The sequence below is a fragment of the Epinephelus fuscoguttatus genome, linkage group LG20 (assembly GCF_011397635.1).
Source record: "Epinephelus fuscoguttatus linkage group LG20, E.fuscoguttatus.final_Chr_v1".
Taxonomy (NCBI): Eukaryota; Metazoa; Chordata; class Actinopteri; order Perciformes; family Serranidae; genus Epinephelus; species Epinephelus fuscoguttatus.
The window spans coordinates 16,443,535-16,460,784 of NC_064771.1; the positions used below are offsets into that span (position 1 = coordinate 16,443,535).

General features: G+C 42.8%; 3 protein-coding genes across 9 annotated transcripts; 1 reads left to right on the forward strand and 2 right to left on the reverse strand.

Annotated features, from left to right (window-relative positions):
- Positions 1-26: 26 nt before the first annotated feature.
- gjz1 (gap junction protein zeta 1) lies at positions 27-2,284 on the reverse strand. Its single transcript, XM_049564510.1, is given in 6 exon segments — positions 27-958; positions 961-998; positions 1,000-1,115; positions 1,118-1,221; positions 1,224-1,378; positions 1,380-2,284. Coding segments are annotated over 6 exon segments (747 nt in total). The 5' UTR covers positions 1,661-2,284; the 3' UTR covers positions 27-905.
- A 91-nt stretch (positions 2,285-2,375) lies between these two features.
- On the reverse strand, positions 2,376-6,131 carry znf668 (zinc finger protein 668). 4 transcript variants are annotated; one of them, XM_049564506.1, is made up of 3 exons: positions 6,059-6,131; positions 5,557-5,734; positions 2,376-4,972 (listed from the first exon to the last, which is right to left on the reverse strand). In XM_049564506.1, exon 3 carries the CDS (start codon positions 4,962-4,964, stop codon positions 2,955-2,957), a length of 2,010 nt encoding a protein of 669 aa, XP_049420463.1. In that variant the 5' UTR covers positions 4,965-4,972; positions 5,557-5,734; positions 6,059-6,131; the 3' UTR covers positions 2,376-2,954. The 4 variants fall into 4 exon arrangements, with proteins under 4 accessions (XP_049420463.1, XP_049420464.1, XP_049420466.1 ...); XM_049564507.1 differs by lacking the exon at positions 5,557-5,734 and having other exon boundaries at positions 6,059-6,113; XM_049564509.1 differs by lacking the exons at positions 5,557-5,734; positions 6,059-6,131 and adding an exon at positions 5,215-5,275.
- Positions 5,274-17,176, forward strand: znf646 (zinc finger protein 646). 4 transcript variants are annotated; one of them, XM_049564497.1, is made up of 4 exons: positions 5,274-5,364; positions 7,889-10,727; positions 10,953-12,032; positions 13,455-17,176. In XM_049564497.1, exons 2-4 carry the CDS (start codon positions 8,104-8,106, stop codon positions 14,344-14,346), a joined length of 4,596 nt encoding a protein of 1,531 aa, XP_049420454.1. In that variant the 5' UTR covers positions 5,274-5,364; positions 7,889-8,103; the 3' UTR covers positions 14,347-17,176. The 4 variants fall into 4 exon arrangements, with proteins under 4 accessions (XP_049420454.1, XP_049420456.1, XP_049420453.1 ...); XM_049564499.1 differs by lacking the exon at positions 5,274-5,364 and adding an exon at positions 6,138-6,286 and having other exon boundaries at positions 13,582-13,731; XM_049564496.1 differs by lacking the exon at positions 5,274-5,364 and adding an exon at positions 6,139-6,286.
- The last annotated feature ends 74 nt before the right edge of the window (positions 17,177-17,250 follow it).

Below are 17,250 nucleotides of genomic sequence, written 5' to 3' on the forward strand. Positions count from 1 at the left end.
TATTTGAATGTAAGAAGCTGCAATATTTATAAGTATTTTGGGGTACTTAGTACTTTTCTATGAAAAATGACTCAAACCGATTAGTCATCAATTAGTCGGCTAATCGTTGCAGCCCTAATTGGAGGAGGGCACCTCAGTGGAGAGACTTCTTCAAGCCCCAAGATCAGATTGAAGTTGGTGAAGATGGCTTTAAGCAGTATGATGTCATTACTGCTCTGGACATGGACCCCATGATGAGTACGATCTATGCATGGTTGGACAACCCAGTGAAGTTCGAGAAGTCTCATGACATCAACAACACCCTGGATACTGAGATTGTCCCAAAGTCCCAAAGACTGACGTGTGTTCAACCAACGCTACTGTATTTCCATCCCATACCAAGAATGCAAAAAGAGGAGGTGCTCTAGGAACTACACGGTGCCAGACCCCCCGGCCTCTTCGACAGCCACGTCTGGTCCATGCATTTGAAACACGAGAACATTGAAACTCGGCTTGAACACTCGAGACTTCCACTGACTGAGCAGCTAACTTCAGGTAAATGATTTAATGATGGGGCTCTTCTAGACTTGTGAAATGTTTTGGATGGATCAAATCTAAATAGTGAAATAAATCATTTCACAGGGGTTGTGGCACTCAGAAAAACGTATCCACTGATTTACGGGCTCTTTCACAATGTAAGTCTATGGGAAAAAGCGTTTTTGGGCCACGGACCTGATTGTTGTAATTCTATATTTGGCCACTATGTAAAATTGCCTTCAAAGCCCAATGCTGTTCCTCAGCCCCCCATTAGTGTTGTAATGAAACCTACGCCCTTTTGTTTACAGGATGCATAAAACAAACTGTGAATGTGTTGATATAATTCACATAAATCAGAAAAAACTGTATCAATATTAAAGTTTCGATGTTTAAAAGTTGCAAAGGCAGTGAGCACTGGAGCACATACAAAACAGGGTTGAACAATAATCATGCCTGAGATGGAAGCAAAGGCATAAACAGACGTGTTTCTCTGGGGCAGCCCTCAAAACACAAACATGCAACTCTGAGCAGATGTCTGTGGAGCATATGGACCTAAAATTCAGCGTTGGCAAGTTCCAAGAAAGCAGAATATGTGTATATATGAATATGTTTCAGCCAGAATATGCAGGCTGATGCTGAATAAGTAGAACCCTACTGTGCCTCTGTCTCTGTGGAGATCTATGACCATCTTGGCCCCGGGTTTGTGGACACAACCTGGGCCTCCAGCTCCACATCAGTCCTTCCATGAGAGCTCCTCTTCTTAGTCAGGGAGCACAAGTGGGAGGAAAACAGCTCCATCAGCAGGACAGAGAGGACACCCAGCACGAAGATAAAGTTCCAGGCCACCATCATGGGTTTGTGGACTATGAAAACAGACTCTGGAGCAGATGCGGTCCCCAGTGCCATTGCAGGTTGAGTCAGCCTCCACTTTGGTAACAGGCAGCTCTGCCAGGAAGAGGATCACCAGGCGGACACACAGGAAGCCAAACCACAGGGAATGACACTTGTAGGTGGTGGGGATGAGGCCTGTTACTATGGCTACCGTCGTCACTCCTGGCTTTTGTGTGGGAATGTAAAGGTAGGGAAGTTGAAAAAAAAAAGAAAAGCACGACTGCTGAAATTGTAAATACATTTTAAGATACATGATTTCACTTTCAGTCTAGTTAATATACAGTGTTTCAGGAATTTTATCTTAAATTTTAATTGATTTTGTCATTTCAACATGTTACCTTTGTATCCACCCTGTTTTATTGGTTTTCACCTCAAGTTATAGGAGGTCCCTTGTATAAGCCTGTAACTTCTTGACCTCTCTGATCAAATTAATTTTTTATTATCTGGATTTTAATGCAGTCTTATGTGTCCAAGTAAAATAAAAAATCATCTGTAAAAGAATTACAAGCTACCTAACAAGTATAAAAACTGAAAAATTGTCATTCAAGTTAAACAGAGACTGAACAGAATATAATGAAAAGTCTCATTTTCTCTGCCCTGTACTATAAATGATTTTTCCATCTTTAAATGAGACACACCTCTGGGTCACAGGGCACACACACAAAGGAAGCTTTAAGGAAGCATGAAAACTGTTACTTAAGGCATTTAAATGTCATGTTAAATATATAAAGCTGTTTGTACATATGGATTGAAGTGGTTCTTAATGTATGTCAAGGTACATCAGTTGTCATTAATGGGAATAAAGTGCATAGCAGTAAGAGAGCTCACCTTTAAGAGTTGTCGCTTTGGATGAAGTCGTTTACGGGTGCAAGAAATGTCATTGTCATCAGTATGTGTGTCACAGTTTCACACCAGATGATATGCAGACTTTTTAGGATGCTCATGCAGCATACAATACGAGAAAACATCCCTACATTTTTTCTTTTACACATTACACATTTTTTATTGGTATAAAATGTGATTCATCTGAATGAACAACTGACTTACGATTTTTTTTTGGTTTGTTTTTTGTAATCAACATTTTTTTATAACATTAGATGACTGATAATTACACAGTAAAACAGTTACAAATTGTTTGTTCCGACAAAATGTAAATTCAAAGAACTTTAGACAGGTTGTAGTTTTATAAGCATTAAAAAACACATTTACCTGAAATCACAACAGCTTGAGTGATCAGTACACGCTTGCAACACCACGATTTTATGAAGAGATTACAACAGAGCAGATCATTTCATAACTGGCTACTTATAGTACAGTATATATTTTAAAACATGATATGCAACATCTTTCAATTATAACAATGGAAAACAGTGACAAAGCGCTGACATTTTACATAAATGAGACCCTATTTTGAGTCTTTTTAAGCTTTCCTGAAAAAAAAAAGTTTCTTGTAAAATAACACTTCATCAGAGCCATCATCTAAAAAGATTTAAGGCCACTGGCTAAATATTTAGTGGAACCAAAATTCCAAAGTGCTAAAAAAAAGCTTACAGTCCCTCTTCTTTGACTAAATACTCTGGCAGAGTCTGAAAAGCAGTCACAGGTACAGTCACTGGAACTGTCAGGGAAATGGCGCTGGGTTCAACAGTGGAGGGGGAAACCTCACTGGGTGGCGGAGGAGAGGGAAGCGGGTCAGTGTGAATAATGTTTATGTCGCTGATTTGCGTGGCTACTGAGCCAGCATCTGCATGAGTCCTTAAGTGCTTGCGAAGGTAGGCAGCAAACAGGAAAGCCTTGCCACAGTGGGGGCAGCTGTGAGGCTTGCTGGTGGAGTGGATCTTCTGGTGTTTACGCAGTCCAGATTTGTTGAGGAAGCCTTTGCCGCAGCTGTTGCAGACATGAGGCCTCGGCTTGGGATGCTGCTTCTCGTGCTCCTGCAAGTCTGCCAGCTGTGCAAACTCTGCCTGGCAGGTTTCACAGACATGAGAGCCCATGGGCATGATTTTGGTAACAGTCGGAGAAGCAGATTCGATGGAGTGAAAATTCTCATGTGCCTGAACTTCATCCCAGCTTCCAAAAGTAACATCACAGAGAGCACAGGAGAACTGTGGGAGAGTTGTGTGGGCAGTAAAGCCTGAGGCTGAACCGGCCTCTGTCTCGTGTTGTTGTTGTTGTTGTTGTTGTTGTTGCTGTTGCTGTTGTTGCTGCTGCTGCTGCTGTTCAGTCTGCTCAGCTAGGTGAGTCCTCTCATGTTTGCGCAGGCTTGAAGACACCACGAATGACTTCAAGCACTCCTCACATTTGAAAGGCCTCTCTCCAGAGTGCACACGCCGGTGCTTGTTGAGGCTGGAGCGCTCAGCAAACGACTTGTCACACTCTGTGCAAGAGAAGGGCCTAAGGCCTGTGTGGACAAGCATGTGTCGCCGCAGATCCCAGGACGCTACAAAGGCCTTGTCACAGCTCTGGCATTTGTAAGGCCGCTCTCCAGAGTGAACCCGCTCGTGCACGGCCAGATCAGCTGGCTGCCGGAACCTCTTGGAACACTTATCGCAGGGGTATGGCTTGAAACCCAGGTGGGCTCGTTGGTGGCGACGGAAACTGGAAGGGTCAGAAAACATCTTGCCACACTGTGGGCAGAGGAACGGCTTCTCTCCAGAGTGAGTGCGGAGATGAGACTGGTAGGAAGAGAGCTGGGTGAAGCCCTTACCACACTGCTCGCACTGATAGGGTTTGTTCTGGGAGTGAATGCGTTGATGGCAGGCCAGGGAGGAGGAGCGGGAGAAGGCTTTGCCACAGTCTGAACACAGGTATGGTTTTTCTCCAGTGTGGGAGCGCTCATGGTTTTTCAGGTCCTTCAGCTCTGTGTACGTTTTCCCGCACTCATCGCAAGCGTACGGCCGATGGCCTTGGTGGTTCCTCCTATGTTTTCGGAACACAGAGGGATCAGCAAAACTCTTACCGCATTCACAACAGAAGTATGGCTTCTCTCCCGTGTGAGAGCGCATGTGCACCTTCAGTTTAGACAGGGTGGGGTAGCTCTTAGAACACTGACGGCAAGAGTAAGGACGCTCTCCACTGTGCTGTGTCATATGGATCCTCAGGCATATAGCTTGCATGAAGGCTTTACCACACTCCATGCATACAAATGGTTTCTCCCCGGTGTGAGAGCGGCTATGGTTGCGTAGCTCTGTGGGTGTCTTGTAAGCCTTGTGACAGTCTGGACACTGAAAGGGGCGCTGGGCTGAGTGAGTGCGCTCATGCTTTGAGAGTTGAGCCTTGCTCGAGAATGTTTTAGCACACTGAGAACACGAGTGTTGTTCCGGACTGTCCTTTACGTGTGCCGAACGATTGTGGCTCTGCAGAGCGGTCAGACTCCTGAAAGCCTCTGTGCATGCAGAGCATTTGAAGGAAGGTTTGGCCTTTGGAGGCCTGCCTCTGCCACGTTTTTTTGCAGGCTGATCCCTCATCAGCTCTTCCTCTTGTTTGCTCTGTTCATCCTGAGCAGGAGGGGTGTACTGCTCTGCGAGAGGTGGGCTGCCAGGCTGAGGAGAGGCCATCTTTATATCTGCAAAAAGATTATATAAAAAGAATTTGAAATAATTATGTAAATAAGCAGATCACTAGCAGCATAAAGATATGGGAGTAGAAGATTGTTACACAGACATCAGGCTAAAGTCTTCTCACAGAAATGAATTAGGAGAGCAGATCGTCTGTGGCTGATGACAGACCAGGGAAAAATGTCTATAATAACATAAAAACAGAAATATGTGGGTGTGCATTAAATCACAAAATGGCTGGCATTAGGACCTCAGGGACAATAAGCTAACCGCTTTGATGCCAGAGGAAGTTGGCGATGCAATGACAGAAACCACTGTGTGTGAATGACATGTGCCCGACCAGAGACAACGATCAAAGATCACGAGTCAGTGCGACGCTGTGAACAACCGGACACGATATGTACGTATTAATGTTCGCTAGCTGTCTTGCTAAACACTTTAACTAACTCAAAATGGCTGGCTTTAGGACCGGCTGCACCAATTTACTCGACAGCGTCATCATCATCATGACCGTGATTATGCGGGATGGATTTGGCTAACATTACCTGTCTTTGTATCTTCTGCGCATTAGAGAAACAAAGGTCGTTCTTACCTGATTCAGGACATTAATAGTTGGTCGATAATGCCCGGAAAAGCGCCTCGGTACGCGGCTGCATTTACTGTGAGACACGGTGATTGCTCTTGACTGGCTGCAGGGTGGGGGACGGCTCTAGGACCATGATGACGAAAGCTCTCGGCAAGCCAAGTGTGCAACATTTAAATACGCTTAACTATAAGAAATAACAAGATAAGACACCAATAAATGTATTATAACCCCTTTAGGGAAACGTTGTAGTTGTTATAAAATTAGCAGGTTGTCTGTCATAATGGAAACACGCGTGAAGCTGAAGCGAAGATTATTTACAATGCCTTTAAGTCAGTGGCAGAGCTAATGCTAACGACGTAGCTAGCCTAGCTGATAGAGGCAGCTAGCTAATACTAGCGTTAGCTGTTTCACGGAAACCAGCAGCAGAATAGTGAGACGAACATTTAAATTCTTGTTTTTTATTTGAGTTTAATGTTTGCCCTGTGTCTACTTTTAACGTTGAACTCACCTCCGTTTGTGCTAACTAAACTTTTTAGCCTGTCCACTTTCGAGAGGGAGGTATTTCTCTGCTGCACATTTCCTGTTTCCTAGCAACAAGAGCAATGTGGAAATGGGGATGGAGGAAAAAAAAGACAATTGGAAGAAAAGGGGTTGCCTTTAAGACAAAATCAGCGTTTTTAAAATAATGAATGAAAATATATCTTCGGAAGTCGGCACTTGATCAGTACCGCTGCAGGTATTTAATTCGACACATTTGCCGACGCTGTGATTCCGCATTTAAAACGACTTCTTGGCTTTTTGGTGCAATGTTTGTTTAGCTAGCCACGATGTTGCTAGCTGGTAGCGCGCTAACGTTTGCCCACTGTTCTGTTACACAAATGTAACCGCAGTGAACCTGTCCTCTCCTCCTTATAACGTGAAGATGATAGATATGTTTATTCTGGTTTTGTTTATAATGTCGAAGAGAATTTGCGTTTACAGAGCCAGTAAGTCTGTAAAAAGAGGCGTTTCCCGGTTTATTGACATAGCTAGCTCTGCTAGCCTGCTGATGTAGAGATGTGACGTTAATGTTAGCAAAACATGTCAGGCCGGATACCATTTATAGCTAACTATTGAACTTAGTAAGTGTGTCCATGACGCTGGTTACTTGCTGCCGGTGACGCATTTGAAACACATCGTATCATATCTGCTTTTTCCAAAGATTTATTGACTTACAGATTTTAATCGGGGATGAGCACTTATGCATGCGATTATGAGATGTTCACTGTCGGTACAGAACAGGCACGGATGTGACACACATGTTAAGTTGTCGGTTTTGTAGAATAACTGAAGAGTAAACTAAAAGGAGTAACGTTAATCCCCATAGGTTAATTGTAGCTTTATATAACACCCATTCTTGAGCACTGGGACAAATCATGTCCTTCCGAAAAAGCCTTTAAATGATAACTTATCAAACTACTAATTCAATTTTTAGGTGAAATATTATTTTTAATGGGTTTATGTTTTTATATGGAATAAATATGACTTATGAATTATGTTAACCTGCTTTCATTTTGTAACTCATAAACCTGCCTTGTGCCAGGAAACACCCTTGTCACAGACCAGAATTCACAACTTAAAGCAATTTAAAAATGTCTTAAAAGCCTTCAAAATTTAAACTTAACAGTAGGTATTAATAGCATTGGTGTAAAAATGTGGTGTTTTAATAATCTTTGCTTTCAAGTATATATTTTTATGAAAATGTTGGTCCCTTAAAGATGTGTCCCTAATTTTTGTCAGCTTTATCAGATTTCTACAAAAACACAATCTGGCATAAAAGGAGTAAGATTTATCACAATAACTCCTGTATCATTTCTAAAAAGGTGGGAATGCTGCTCAAGTACCTGTAAGCTTTCTATTTTTTGATAAATTTATTAAATAATATTGCCATTGGGTGTATCTCAACCATAAGAGGTCAACTCCGTAGCCCCTCTAAATCCAAACCAAATAAGAATTAATGTTTAAAATGAGTACCTCAGTTTGCTTTAAGAGAACTTTTAGCAAGTTTAAAAAAAATAAAATAGGTTCTCACTATGAGTACTGTGACATTCATAAATACATAACTATTTGTCAACTCTGTAAAGATGTCAACTCTGTCAGATCTTACTTCTGACATCAACTATGTATGTTATTAAAAAAAAAAATCTGGAAGGCCCATTACAAGGTTCAATAGTCAAGACTTTGATCTTTTAAAATATATTTTCCCACCCGAAACAAAGAGATGACTCATTGCATACAATTGAATACTGTTAGGTATGCATTCACCAGCTCTAACTTGCATCTCCTCTGTCCTCAACAGCTCTGTTCGCCCTCTTCTCCTAAACTGACGTCATTCTCCTAATTGTGTGGAATTGGTTCTCTACATCTGCTGTGGTACCTCCCTGGACTCTCCTTGGACCTTACTGTAAAGAACTATCTTCTTTATATACTGACAGCAAAGGCATCTAATGCATTTCCCTCCTGCATATTCTCACACTCTGTGTCTGGTGCACTTGATTCAATCGCTATCTTGTAATGGCAGTGCAAGACCCTGGCAGGACAACAGGTTTTCCATGCAAACAATGTGGCATAGTATGTCCCAATATGCCCACTCTACTCGAACACATGGATATTCACCTTCAACAAGAGGAAGAACGCAAGTTTAAATGTGACGAATGTGGACGTGGTTATAGGCATGCTGGTAGCCTAGCTAACCACAAAAAAACACATGAAGTGGGTTCTTTTCGATGTAACATCTGTGGTAAAGAAAACTCGAATGCGTTGGCCCTGAAGAGTCATCTTCGGAGCCACACTTCACAGAAGAAGTACGCCTGTACCGAATGTGGGAAAGCTTTTCGCCTGGCATCACAGCTGGCCACGCATGAGAGGGTTCATCTTGCCAGGAGAGTAAAGGAGCAGTCATATAGAAAGGTAGACATGGAATATCCCACACATGAAGATAGACATGAAACTGAAGATAGACACGAAACTGAAAATAATCACACACATCTTCTCAGTGAGCAGTCAGCCGGTGTTGGGATTTCCACAGAAAGTAGCCCAGCTGAGGACAAGCTGGAGGTTGTGTATAATGCTCAGTCTGAGCCCTCTGATGATGCAGCAAATCGACCATTCAGATGTGATTTGTGCGACAAATCATACATACACCATCGAAGCCTGACCAATCATAAAAAAACACACCAAGTGGGAATGTTTGAGTGCACAGTGTGTTTCAAACTGTTCAGTAACATGGCTGCTCTCTACAGTCACCAGAGAAGTCACAAGGCAAGAAGCGGGACAGACCCTAATTCAATGGGTGGTTCATACACCGGCACGCCAATGGACCAGTTTTCACCTCAGAGCCAAGAAGCTCCAGTAAATTTTTGCCATTTGTGTCAGGTGCTATTCCCCAATGATGAAGAATTCCAGGAACACATCCAAATGCATAACTCCTCATCTTTGTCATTTGGACTTCAAGATACCTTGTCAGAGAACCACAATATATCATATGACAACAGTATTGCTTCGCCTGAGTCAAATTTTTATGCATCCCCTATAAATAATGTTCCCTCAGTATCATCCATAGATAATCATGGAGGCTTTGATCAGCCGCAGGAGCAGATTAGACGTAACGGTCATGTCTATTCAGACTGCTCCAATAATCAAACACCACCTTCCAACGGCACTCAGGGAGAACCCCCAATCATAGACACAAGCATTCTCAATCCTGCCCTGACACTGGACACTGACAATGCAGCTGAAATGGAAGAGATGTCAACTGTAGATTCTGACGAGCGTCCCTTCAAGTGTCAAATCTGCGGTAAAAGCTACCGGCACTCTGGGAGCCTTATCAACCACAAAAGGTCACATCAGGTCGGGATTTACCAGTGCTCCATCTGCAGAAAGAGCTATCCTCACCTGGCCGCCCTCAAAAGTCATCTTCGTCTCCACAAAGCTCAGTCGTCATCTTATGGCCTCAACGCTGAGGGAGACTGGCTCTCCTCAGAGCCCCTGACTCTGGACAACCAACAGGGTTGCTACTCCTCTCAAGACGAGGAGGGGGATCGTACTCACCCTGTACTTGGTATGGATCAGGAGAACGGAGTTGACCACAGCAATGGAGCTTTGTACCATGAGCAGTTTAATCAGGACTTTATCCAGGATATGACTGTGCATCTACCTCACAATGAACACCTGATGCAGAGGCACATGTGTGCAGACTGCGGTGAGACATTTGCCAATATTGCAGGGATTAAGTCTCACAGTTGCCCACTGCTACAGCAGCAGCATGACACCGCGAGCAGTGACTATGACAGTAATATAAATTTCCAGGGCAGTAATGGTAACTGCGCCATTGGAAATCCAGGGAGTAATGTAGAGTTCCATGGTCTGAATGGTAGCCACGACCAAAGTTACTTTGAACAGAACTTCCATGACAATATGAGCAGTGATCAGCTGAATGGTGGCGCAGAAGGTGATGACGTAGATGAGGAGGATGATGATGGAGATCTGTATCAGTGCTCTATATGTGGAAACAGCTACACCAGTATGAGGGCTCTCAGGAGCCATCTCCGAGGACACACACAATCCCATAGTACTCCTGCAAGCTCAGGGCCCTCCTCCATGTCCTCCCATGAAGAAGTGAAAGACGAGGAGCCTGGAGAGATGATGATTTGTAGCACATGTGGGGAAAGTTTTGCCACTCGGCAAGATTTAAACGCCCATCAGCTTCTACACACCCAGGACCAGGTAGATAATGTAAATCATTCACATATAAACAACAGCGATGTGTCTCAAGGAAAGGAGGAAGCACAGAGTATCATCTGCGGCAGCTGTGGCATCTTCTGCACCAGCTATCATCATCTTGAGAACCACGGTTGCACAGCTGAGAGGACAGATGAGTCAACACAGGGTAAAGAGGAAATGAAAGTAAATGATGTCGCCCAGTGTGAAGACATGAGTCACGTCAAAGAAACTGTTGACACCCAGAATCGTCAGTACAAGTGTGATCAGTGTGGGCGGTCATACCGACACCCGGGCTCCCTCCTTAACCACAAAAAGTCCCACAAAACAGGTGTATTCAGATGCCTCGTCTGCCAGAAGCGCTTCTACAACCTGCTCGCCCTTAAAAACCATCAAAGGTCCCACTTTGATATTAAGAGGTTAGTTTCAGCAAAAATAAACATCTTTAATACGTGTAAAATTTTTACTTTTCCCCACTTGTGTTGCAGATTGTTAATGCATATTGGAATTATGAATGATGTTAAATCCAAAAAATAAGAGTTGGCTGTAGAGTCTCAGTTTTATGTGTTGCAGATGTGTTATGTCATCATGACCTCCTGTTTTGCAAACACAGAATTAACCATATGCTTTGTCTCCTCTGCCAGGCATACTTGCCACGAGTGTGGGAAAGCCTTCAAAATTCAGAAGCAGCTATTGAATCACCTGAGAAGGCACAAGGAGAACCAAGCCAAAATTCAGGATCTCAACAACCAGATCCAGGCCCTCATGCAGATGAATGGGACCAGGTCAGAGGGAGGAATGCAGTCCTTAACTTCAAATGCCAATCAGGCTTTTACCTCCTCTCGATGCTGCAAGCAACTGCCTGGAGGGAAGAGAGGACAAACAAAGTGCGAGACCTCAGTCAAATCAGAGGACACAGGTGACCAACGGCCTTTTGCCTGTGACCAGTGTGGACGTACATATCGCCACGCAGGAAGTCTGGTCAACCACAGAAACTCCCATAAAACAGGTGAATATTACTGCTCTGTTTGTAACAACACTTACTCCAATCAGCTAGCAATGAAGAACCACTTGCGCACCCACTTTGCATATAAAAAGCACTCTTGCCAAAACTGTGGAAAAGGCTTCAGGGGAAAGAAGCAGCTATTAGCCCACATTTGTGCAGGCCTCAGAAAGGATGGAGCTGGAGGCAAGAGGGGCCTAAAATCTAGAGCCCTTAAGTGCAAGGAATGTAAGCAGGCCTTTCACTCTGTTGACCAACTGACAGCCCATGCCTGTGATGGACCATCAGGCAGCAATGATGCCCAAACCAATACGAGTCCAAAAAAAGAGGAGCGACCTTTCATGTGCAACATTTGTAATCGCAGCTACCGCCATGCAGGCTCACTCCTGAACCACAAAAACACCCACAAGACCGGACACTTCAGTTGCACCTTCTGCTCTAAGCCCTTCACTAACCCCATGGCTCTGCGCAATCACACACGCATCCACACGCAGAAGAAAAAGTACGTGTGTCTCACATGTGGAAAGGCTTTCCGTCTCGCCAGTATCCTGCACAACCATCAGAGGGTCCACAACCGGGTGGCGAGTCACTTCAGCTGTCCTGCATGTGGGAAGAGCTTCCAGGGCAGATCAGGTCTGAAGAGGCACCGCTGCCGCCGAGGTCAGGAGAACTCGCCGAGAGCTGGAGTCCAGCAGTCGGAGAGAGGAGACAAGTGCTTCATGTGAGTTACCGTCTTAATGTTAACTGAGTTTGTAAGTCTTGTTTTGTCTACTAGTCATCATCGGGGTAGTTTTGATATATATTCAGTTTGTTCAAACAAAGCTGTTCTGACCTGACTGATAGACTTGCCAGACCAACATATCGGCCAGTATTAGCTCATCTCAGTTACACAAGTTGCCAGAAATTGCAGTACAGACATGCCAAAGATAAGTTTAAGTTATCTTTTTCACCTTAGAGTGCTGACAAGTTTATTTTTCAACAGTAACGTATCCCACTCATCTCGGTTATCATACTTAAAATATGTGACTTTACTGCTCTAAAAACAACTAGACCAATGTAATATATTTTGAGTTTTTGACTTATATTATGTCAAATGTTTCCAACAATGTTCAAACGCAGAGAAACCTGTAATTTTAATTAAGGACACAGTCCGTTTCATGTGGTCACTGTTGCCTGTTAGTGGCCTCATATCCCCTTTGCACTTGCATAAGAGTTGTAGATGTCTGCAAGAAACTGTTATAAATTACTTTTTATCCAGTTTTAAGCCACATTTCTTACAATACACTCCTAGATCCTGGTATTAGCTATATACACAGTATATACTTAAGCCCCTTTCCCACTGCGCAGAAATGCACTAATACCTAAATCTGGCTTTTGTATGTAATGGGAAAGGTTCAAATTGGCATTCAGACCCAGGTCAAATGACTCTGCAGTAGTCACACGAATTTATCAGCTCCAACTCCAATCGGCAGTGATGAAAATACATCATCCAGGTGAATGCGTTTATTTTAGCCCCTTTACCGGCAAGATGCAATAACATGCCACCACAAAATACTGTCCGTCTCCACCCAAGCAGGGCTCAAACATTGTTCCAAATTAGTCGGCACCAAGTTTGTAAGAGATAGAAAAAGAAAGAGATAAATGAAAAGAAGTAACCACCGTCGCATGATCACCAACCTCCATGCTGCTTTCTACCGTTTACTAACCGGTTGTCTGGCCTGTCTGTGACGTCAAATCTAGCACACCAGTATAAATAAACAAAAAGGTGATGCTTGTCTGCAGCATTGCCATGTATTTTGTTATTGTTTCTACTGAGAAAGCCCTAGCATCAGAAAAGTACACACTATATGTTTCAGAACAAATTTAAAGGATCCCTAACAATATTATTCATTTATTAATTATGTTAATGTTAAAAAACAAAAATCAGCTGGCTGTTATTGGACTCTAAATGATTGGTATCAGCCTCAAAGATCCAGTACTGGTCAGGCCATTATTTTGAAAGTATGTTAATGGTTAATGACAGTAATGGTAAAGTAATATTATATGTAATTTGCAGGTTGATAAAGAGTTCACTGCTGTGTAAAATGGTTTGAGTTCAAGTGTAATATCAGGTTTTGAATATCTGAACATATCCCTGCTGCAGGTGTGACCTGTGTGGGCGCTCCTACCGCCACGCTGGCTCTCTCCTCAACCATAAAAAGACACACTCCGAAAACCTCCACCACTGTACCTTGTGTCTGCAGACCTTTCCTGATCCTCTCACTCTACAGATCCACACCCAGATGAGGCGTCACTGCTGCCCAGAGTGCGGCAAAACCTTCTGTCTGGTCGCACACCTGCAGAGCCACATGGAGGTGCACTCAAAGGACCGTCCTGTGGCGTGCAGCCCCTGCCAGCAGAGCTTTCCCAACACAGCCAGCTACCAGCAGCACCAGGAAATGCACCACGGGGCTCAGGACCCCTATCAACAAGGCGTGGACGAACCTGTTGACAATATCTGCTGGGACTCAGGAATAAATCAGACCATGGGGATGGACGGGATGCAAAAGCAGGTTCCACCACCTTTGTCTCATATTCCAGTAAGCATCGCTAATTCAGAGAAGAGCCTCGAGTCCGCTGGCCCAGAGGAGAAGAGCCACGTCTGCGAGCACTGCGGCCGCACTTACCGCCACGCCGGCTCCCTCCTCAACCATAAGAACAGCCACAAGACGGGCTCCTTCTTCTGTTCCATCTGCCAGAAGGAGTTCACCAACCTCATGGCTCTCAAGAACCACCGGCGCATTCACACAGAGCCGAAGCGCTATCAGTGTCTGGAGTGTGGGAAGGCGTTCCGTGTGTCCACTCAACTCATATGTCACCGACGAATCCACACCAAAGAGAAGCCCTTCGCCTGCCTGCTGTGCGACAAGAGCTTTTCCAGCAAGTCCAACCTGCGGCATCATCAGAAGATGCACCAGAACACCCAGACCTATGACTCCTCTTTTAGCATGGATGCTAACACGTTTATGGACTTGGACATGGGGTCTTTCCTTTGAATTCCAGAGTGTAGAGAGAAGAGGACAAGTAGTCCTCTTATTTATCAGTGTTTCATCCCTCTATCAATAATTGTAAAACAGTATTTTTTTCAGAAAGTGCTCCTTGGTCCTGACAGAAGCTCCTTTTGAAGACATAAATGCACATTTCATTATTGACTTCCAGTCTTACCTCCACAACAGATGGTGACATCACTCAGAAGTCTCCAGAGGGTTTATCGGTCAGCTTTTAATAAGGCCTGAATGTTTTCCAAGAACACACAGGATCCCAGAGTAAAGGGCGCCCTGGCTGATGAAAATATCAGTTGCCGCTCGTTCCTCAATGACAAACCAACCAACCAAAGTGAACAGAAAAGTGGAGCCCAGGTCCATGTACGAACATTAACACTGATGACATGTTTTTGTAAGACAGTACTGTTCTAACGGTGATCTCTCCTCTCTTGCTACGTATACTTGTGTTCAGTGCCTCTGTAAGTTCCTTAGGAAACAAAATATACAAACTATATTTATCTCTGAATCCTTTTTGTTAGCTTTGCCGTCAGTGTCGAAGGACTGCTCACTTTCCTTTTGGATCTCACATAGGGCAAGCCTGTTGTTATAAAGTCAAATACCTCTGGGTGTGTCCAAAGGTCAGTGGCAAAGTGATTTACTGAAATCATATTATCAAGTAAATAGTTGTACTGCTAATAATATTCACGTTGAGTGACATTGTATGCTAAAAATGGATGTATTTATTAATTTATTCCTGTTATTTTCTGTGCATATTTTATTAGAAAAGCTTTCTATGAATGTTGTAAAAAAAAAAACAAAAAAAAAAAAAACAACTGTCTTCTAAAACTCATGTAGCCTTTAAGGGACGTCATCAGTCGATTTGTATTTCCTCATTAGTTCTCAGTTACAACGGGCAGGAATGAATGAGCCAAGTATTATTGGCAGCACTCAGGGGAAACCTTCAAAAGGAACATACCTGATGTGTAAAACATTGTAGATAATCAGTTTCCGAACTGAGCATTTTTTTTTTCACCTGTGCTATTTTTCAACACGTATGATTTAGCTCATGTAACGGTAACCGAAGTCACTCCAGCAGTTAGTCGCAGCTCCACGCGCAGTGCATGCTGTTGAAATACGATCTATCTTTGAGAAGCATCAGTTGAAGTGCCAGTGCCTAAAATGTAAGTCAATTGTAGCAGTTTAATGTGAACAAACCTCCTTTTGCTGTACTTGTTATATACTGTAAACCACATGTTATATTGTCCGTTACATAATTAGATTTTTTTTTTTGTGAATCTCCTCAGCCCCAAACAGTTAAACGTCTTAAAGCAGTTGATAACAAAAGTATTGCGACAGTGAAGTGAGAGTGGTTCCTTTTTGTCTCCATGATTTTTTTCCCCTCCTCACAAATACTTTCTATAAATCAAATGTATTTTCAGATAAACAAATATGGGGCCAAAACGCCGCATTTCTGCCAAGCACAAGTATTACTACAAACATACCAGGGCTTTATGGATTTACAAAGAACCTCTTTCATCTTCACCGTTGAGTTGAGTTGAGTGACTTTATGTTCTGTGTAAAATGTGCAATTATTGATTCTGTTTTTGTTTTTTTGTTTTTTTTTTTGTCTTCGTTTTTTGCCAAGTTGTCTAACGTGCCTGTTGTTCCTTTTGTGGTTTCTTTTCACAGATCATGCAAAAGTGAACACATGGCCTTTACTTTTTATAACAGTCTATAATTAGATTTTCTTTATGCCTTATACATTACATTTCACATGTATGAGTATGTTTGGCACTGGTCAGAAGTATGAAATACCTCATGGAAAGCCCTGCCTACCTAGCAACCGCTACTTAATGCCTCATGCAGCTTAATTGTAGAGAATACACTGTAATCATAGAGATAGTTATCAGCAGTAAGACAACTAGAACAGATGAAGCATCAATTCTAAGGTTTTACTTTGTAGTTCGCAGAAGCAGTTTTCTCCATAAAATGGTCGTTTCTCTGCAGTTTGTTGTTTTCAGAGTTATATTTGCACATTTGTAGAGACACTTGTAGCCCAAGGAGGACAGGAAGTCTATAATAACGCAGCCGTTCTTTTGTCGGCAGGCAACAGATAAGCTGTTTGATAGTTCACCTCAGTTAGTGTGCGGGTCGTAATATTTAAGCAATATGCTGAAAGTATTGTTTCAGTGCATGAACCGAGTACATCTCATATGTCTTATTGTGTCGAGTGCAGTGGCGTCAGATTCAGTATACTGACACTAGCCTTGAAAAACCACGACACCTTGCCATCTTCTTGTGTTATTTAAAATCATACATGTATTAATTGTAATGGTTTAGATCGTACTGTAACATATTTTCATATGCCATGGTAGCCTACATGTGAAACAACACATGCACATTTAAAAGTTTGTTTTTTTTTTTAAACGATGTTCTCCATCTGATCTCCCTGTGGCACTGAACACGTTCACTCCTCTGTCAGCAGTCACAATCACAGCCTGGTGTTTGTGGCGTGCATTAATCTCAGAGCTCTCTCTCTGTAAATATTTGAAGGGAAAATATCGGTCGGATCTATGTACATTCAGATTTTCCTCAGCAGGAGAAAACTGCTAGATTAGCTATTGTGTAATTTAAAAAAAAAGGCATATACCACATGTTCTGATTTATTGGATTTTCAGTGCTCAAAAATGTCTGCTCACTATTTAATTCATATTTATATAACTATTTTGTCACTCTGAAACGTAGATTTTTACTTCTTTGTTAGAACTTAGTTTAGAATATAAGCAAATTATTGAAAATAAAACTAGTTGAAATTAATTAAAAGACTTGGAAAATACAGTGTGTTTGTTTCTTGTCCATTTTTTTCCCCAAATGTGACGTTGCGCAGCTCTGTTGAGATGCGTTTCCATACCAACA

Bases quoted from the DNA above. Each gene is read 5' to 3' on its own strand.
- znf646 (XM_049564497.1), top strand. From the start codon at position 8,104: ATGGCAGTGCAAGACCCTGGCAGGACAACAGGTTTTCCATGCAAACAA. The intron at 10,728-10,952 runs GTTAGTTTCAGC...CTCCTCTGCCAG, and splicing joins TCCCACTTTGATATTAAGAG to GCATACTTGCCACGAGTGTG. The intron at 12,033-13,454 runs GTGAGTTACCGT...TCCCTGCTGCAG, and splicing joins AGAGGAGACAAGTGCTTCAT to GTGTGACCTGTGTGGGCGCT.
- znf668 (XM_049564506.1), bottom strand. From the start codon at position 4,964: ATGGCCTCTCCTCAGCCTGGCAGCCCACCTCTCGCAGAGCAGTACACC.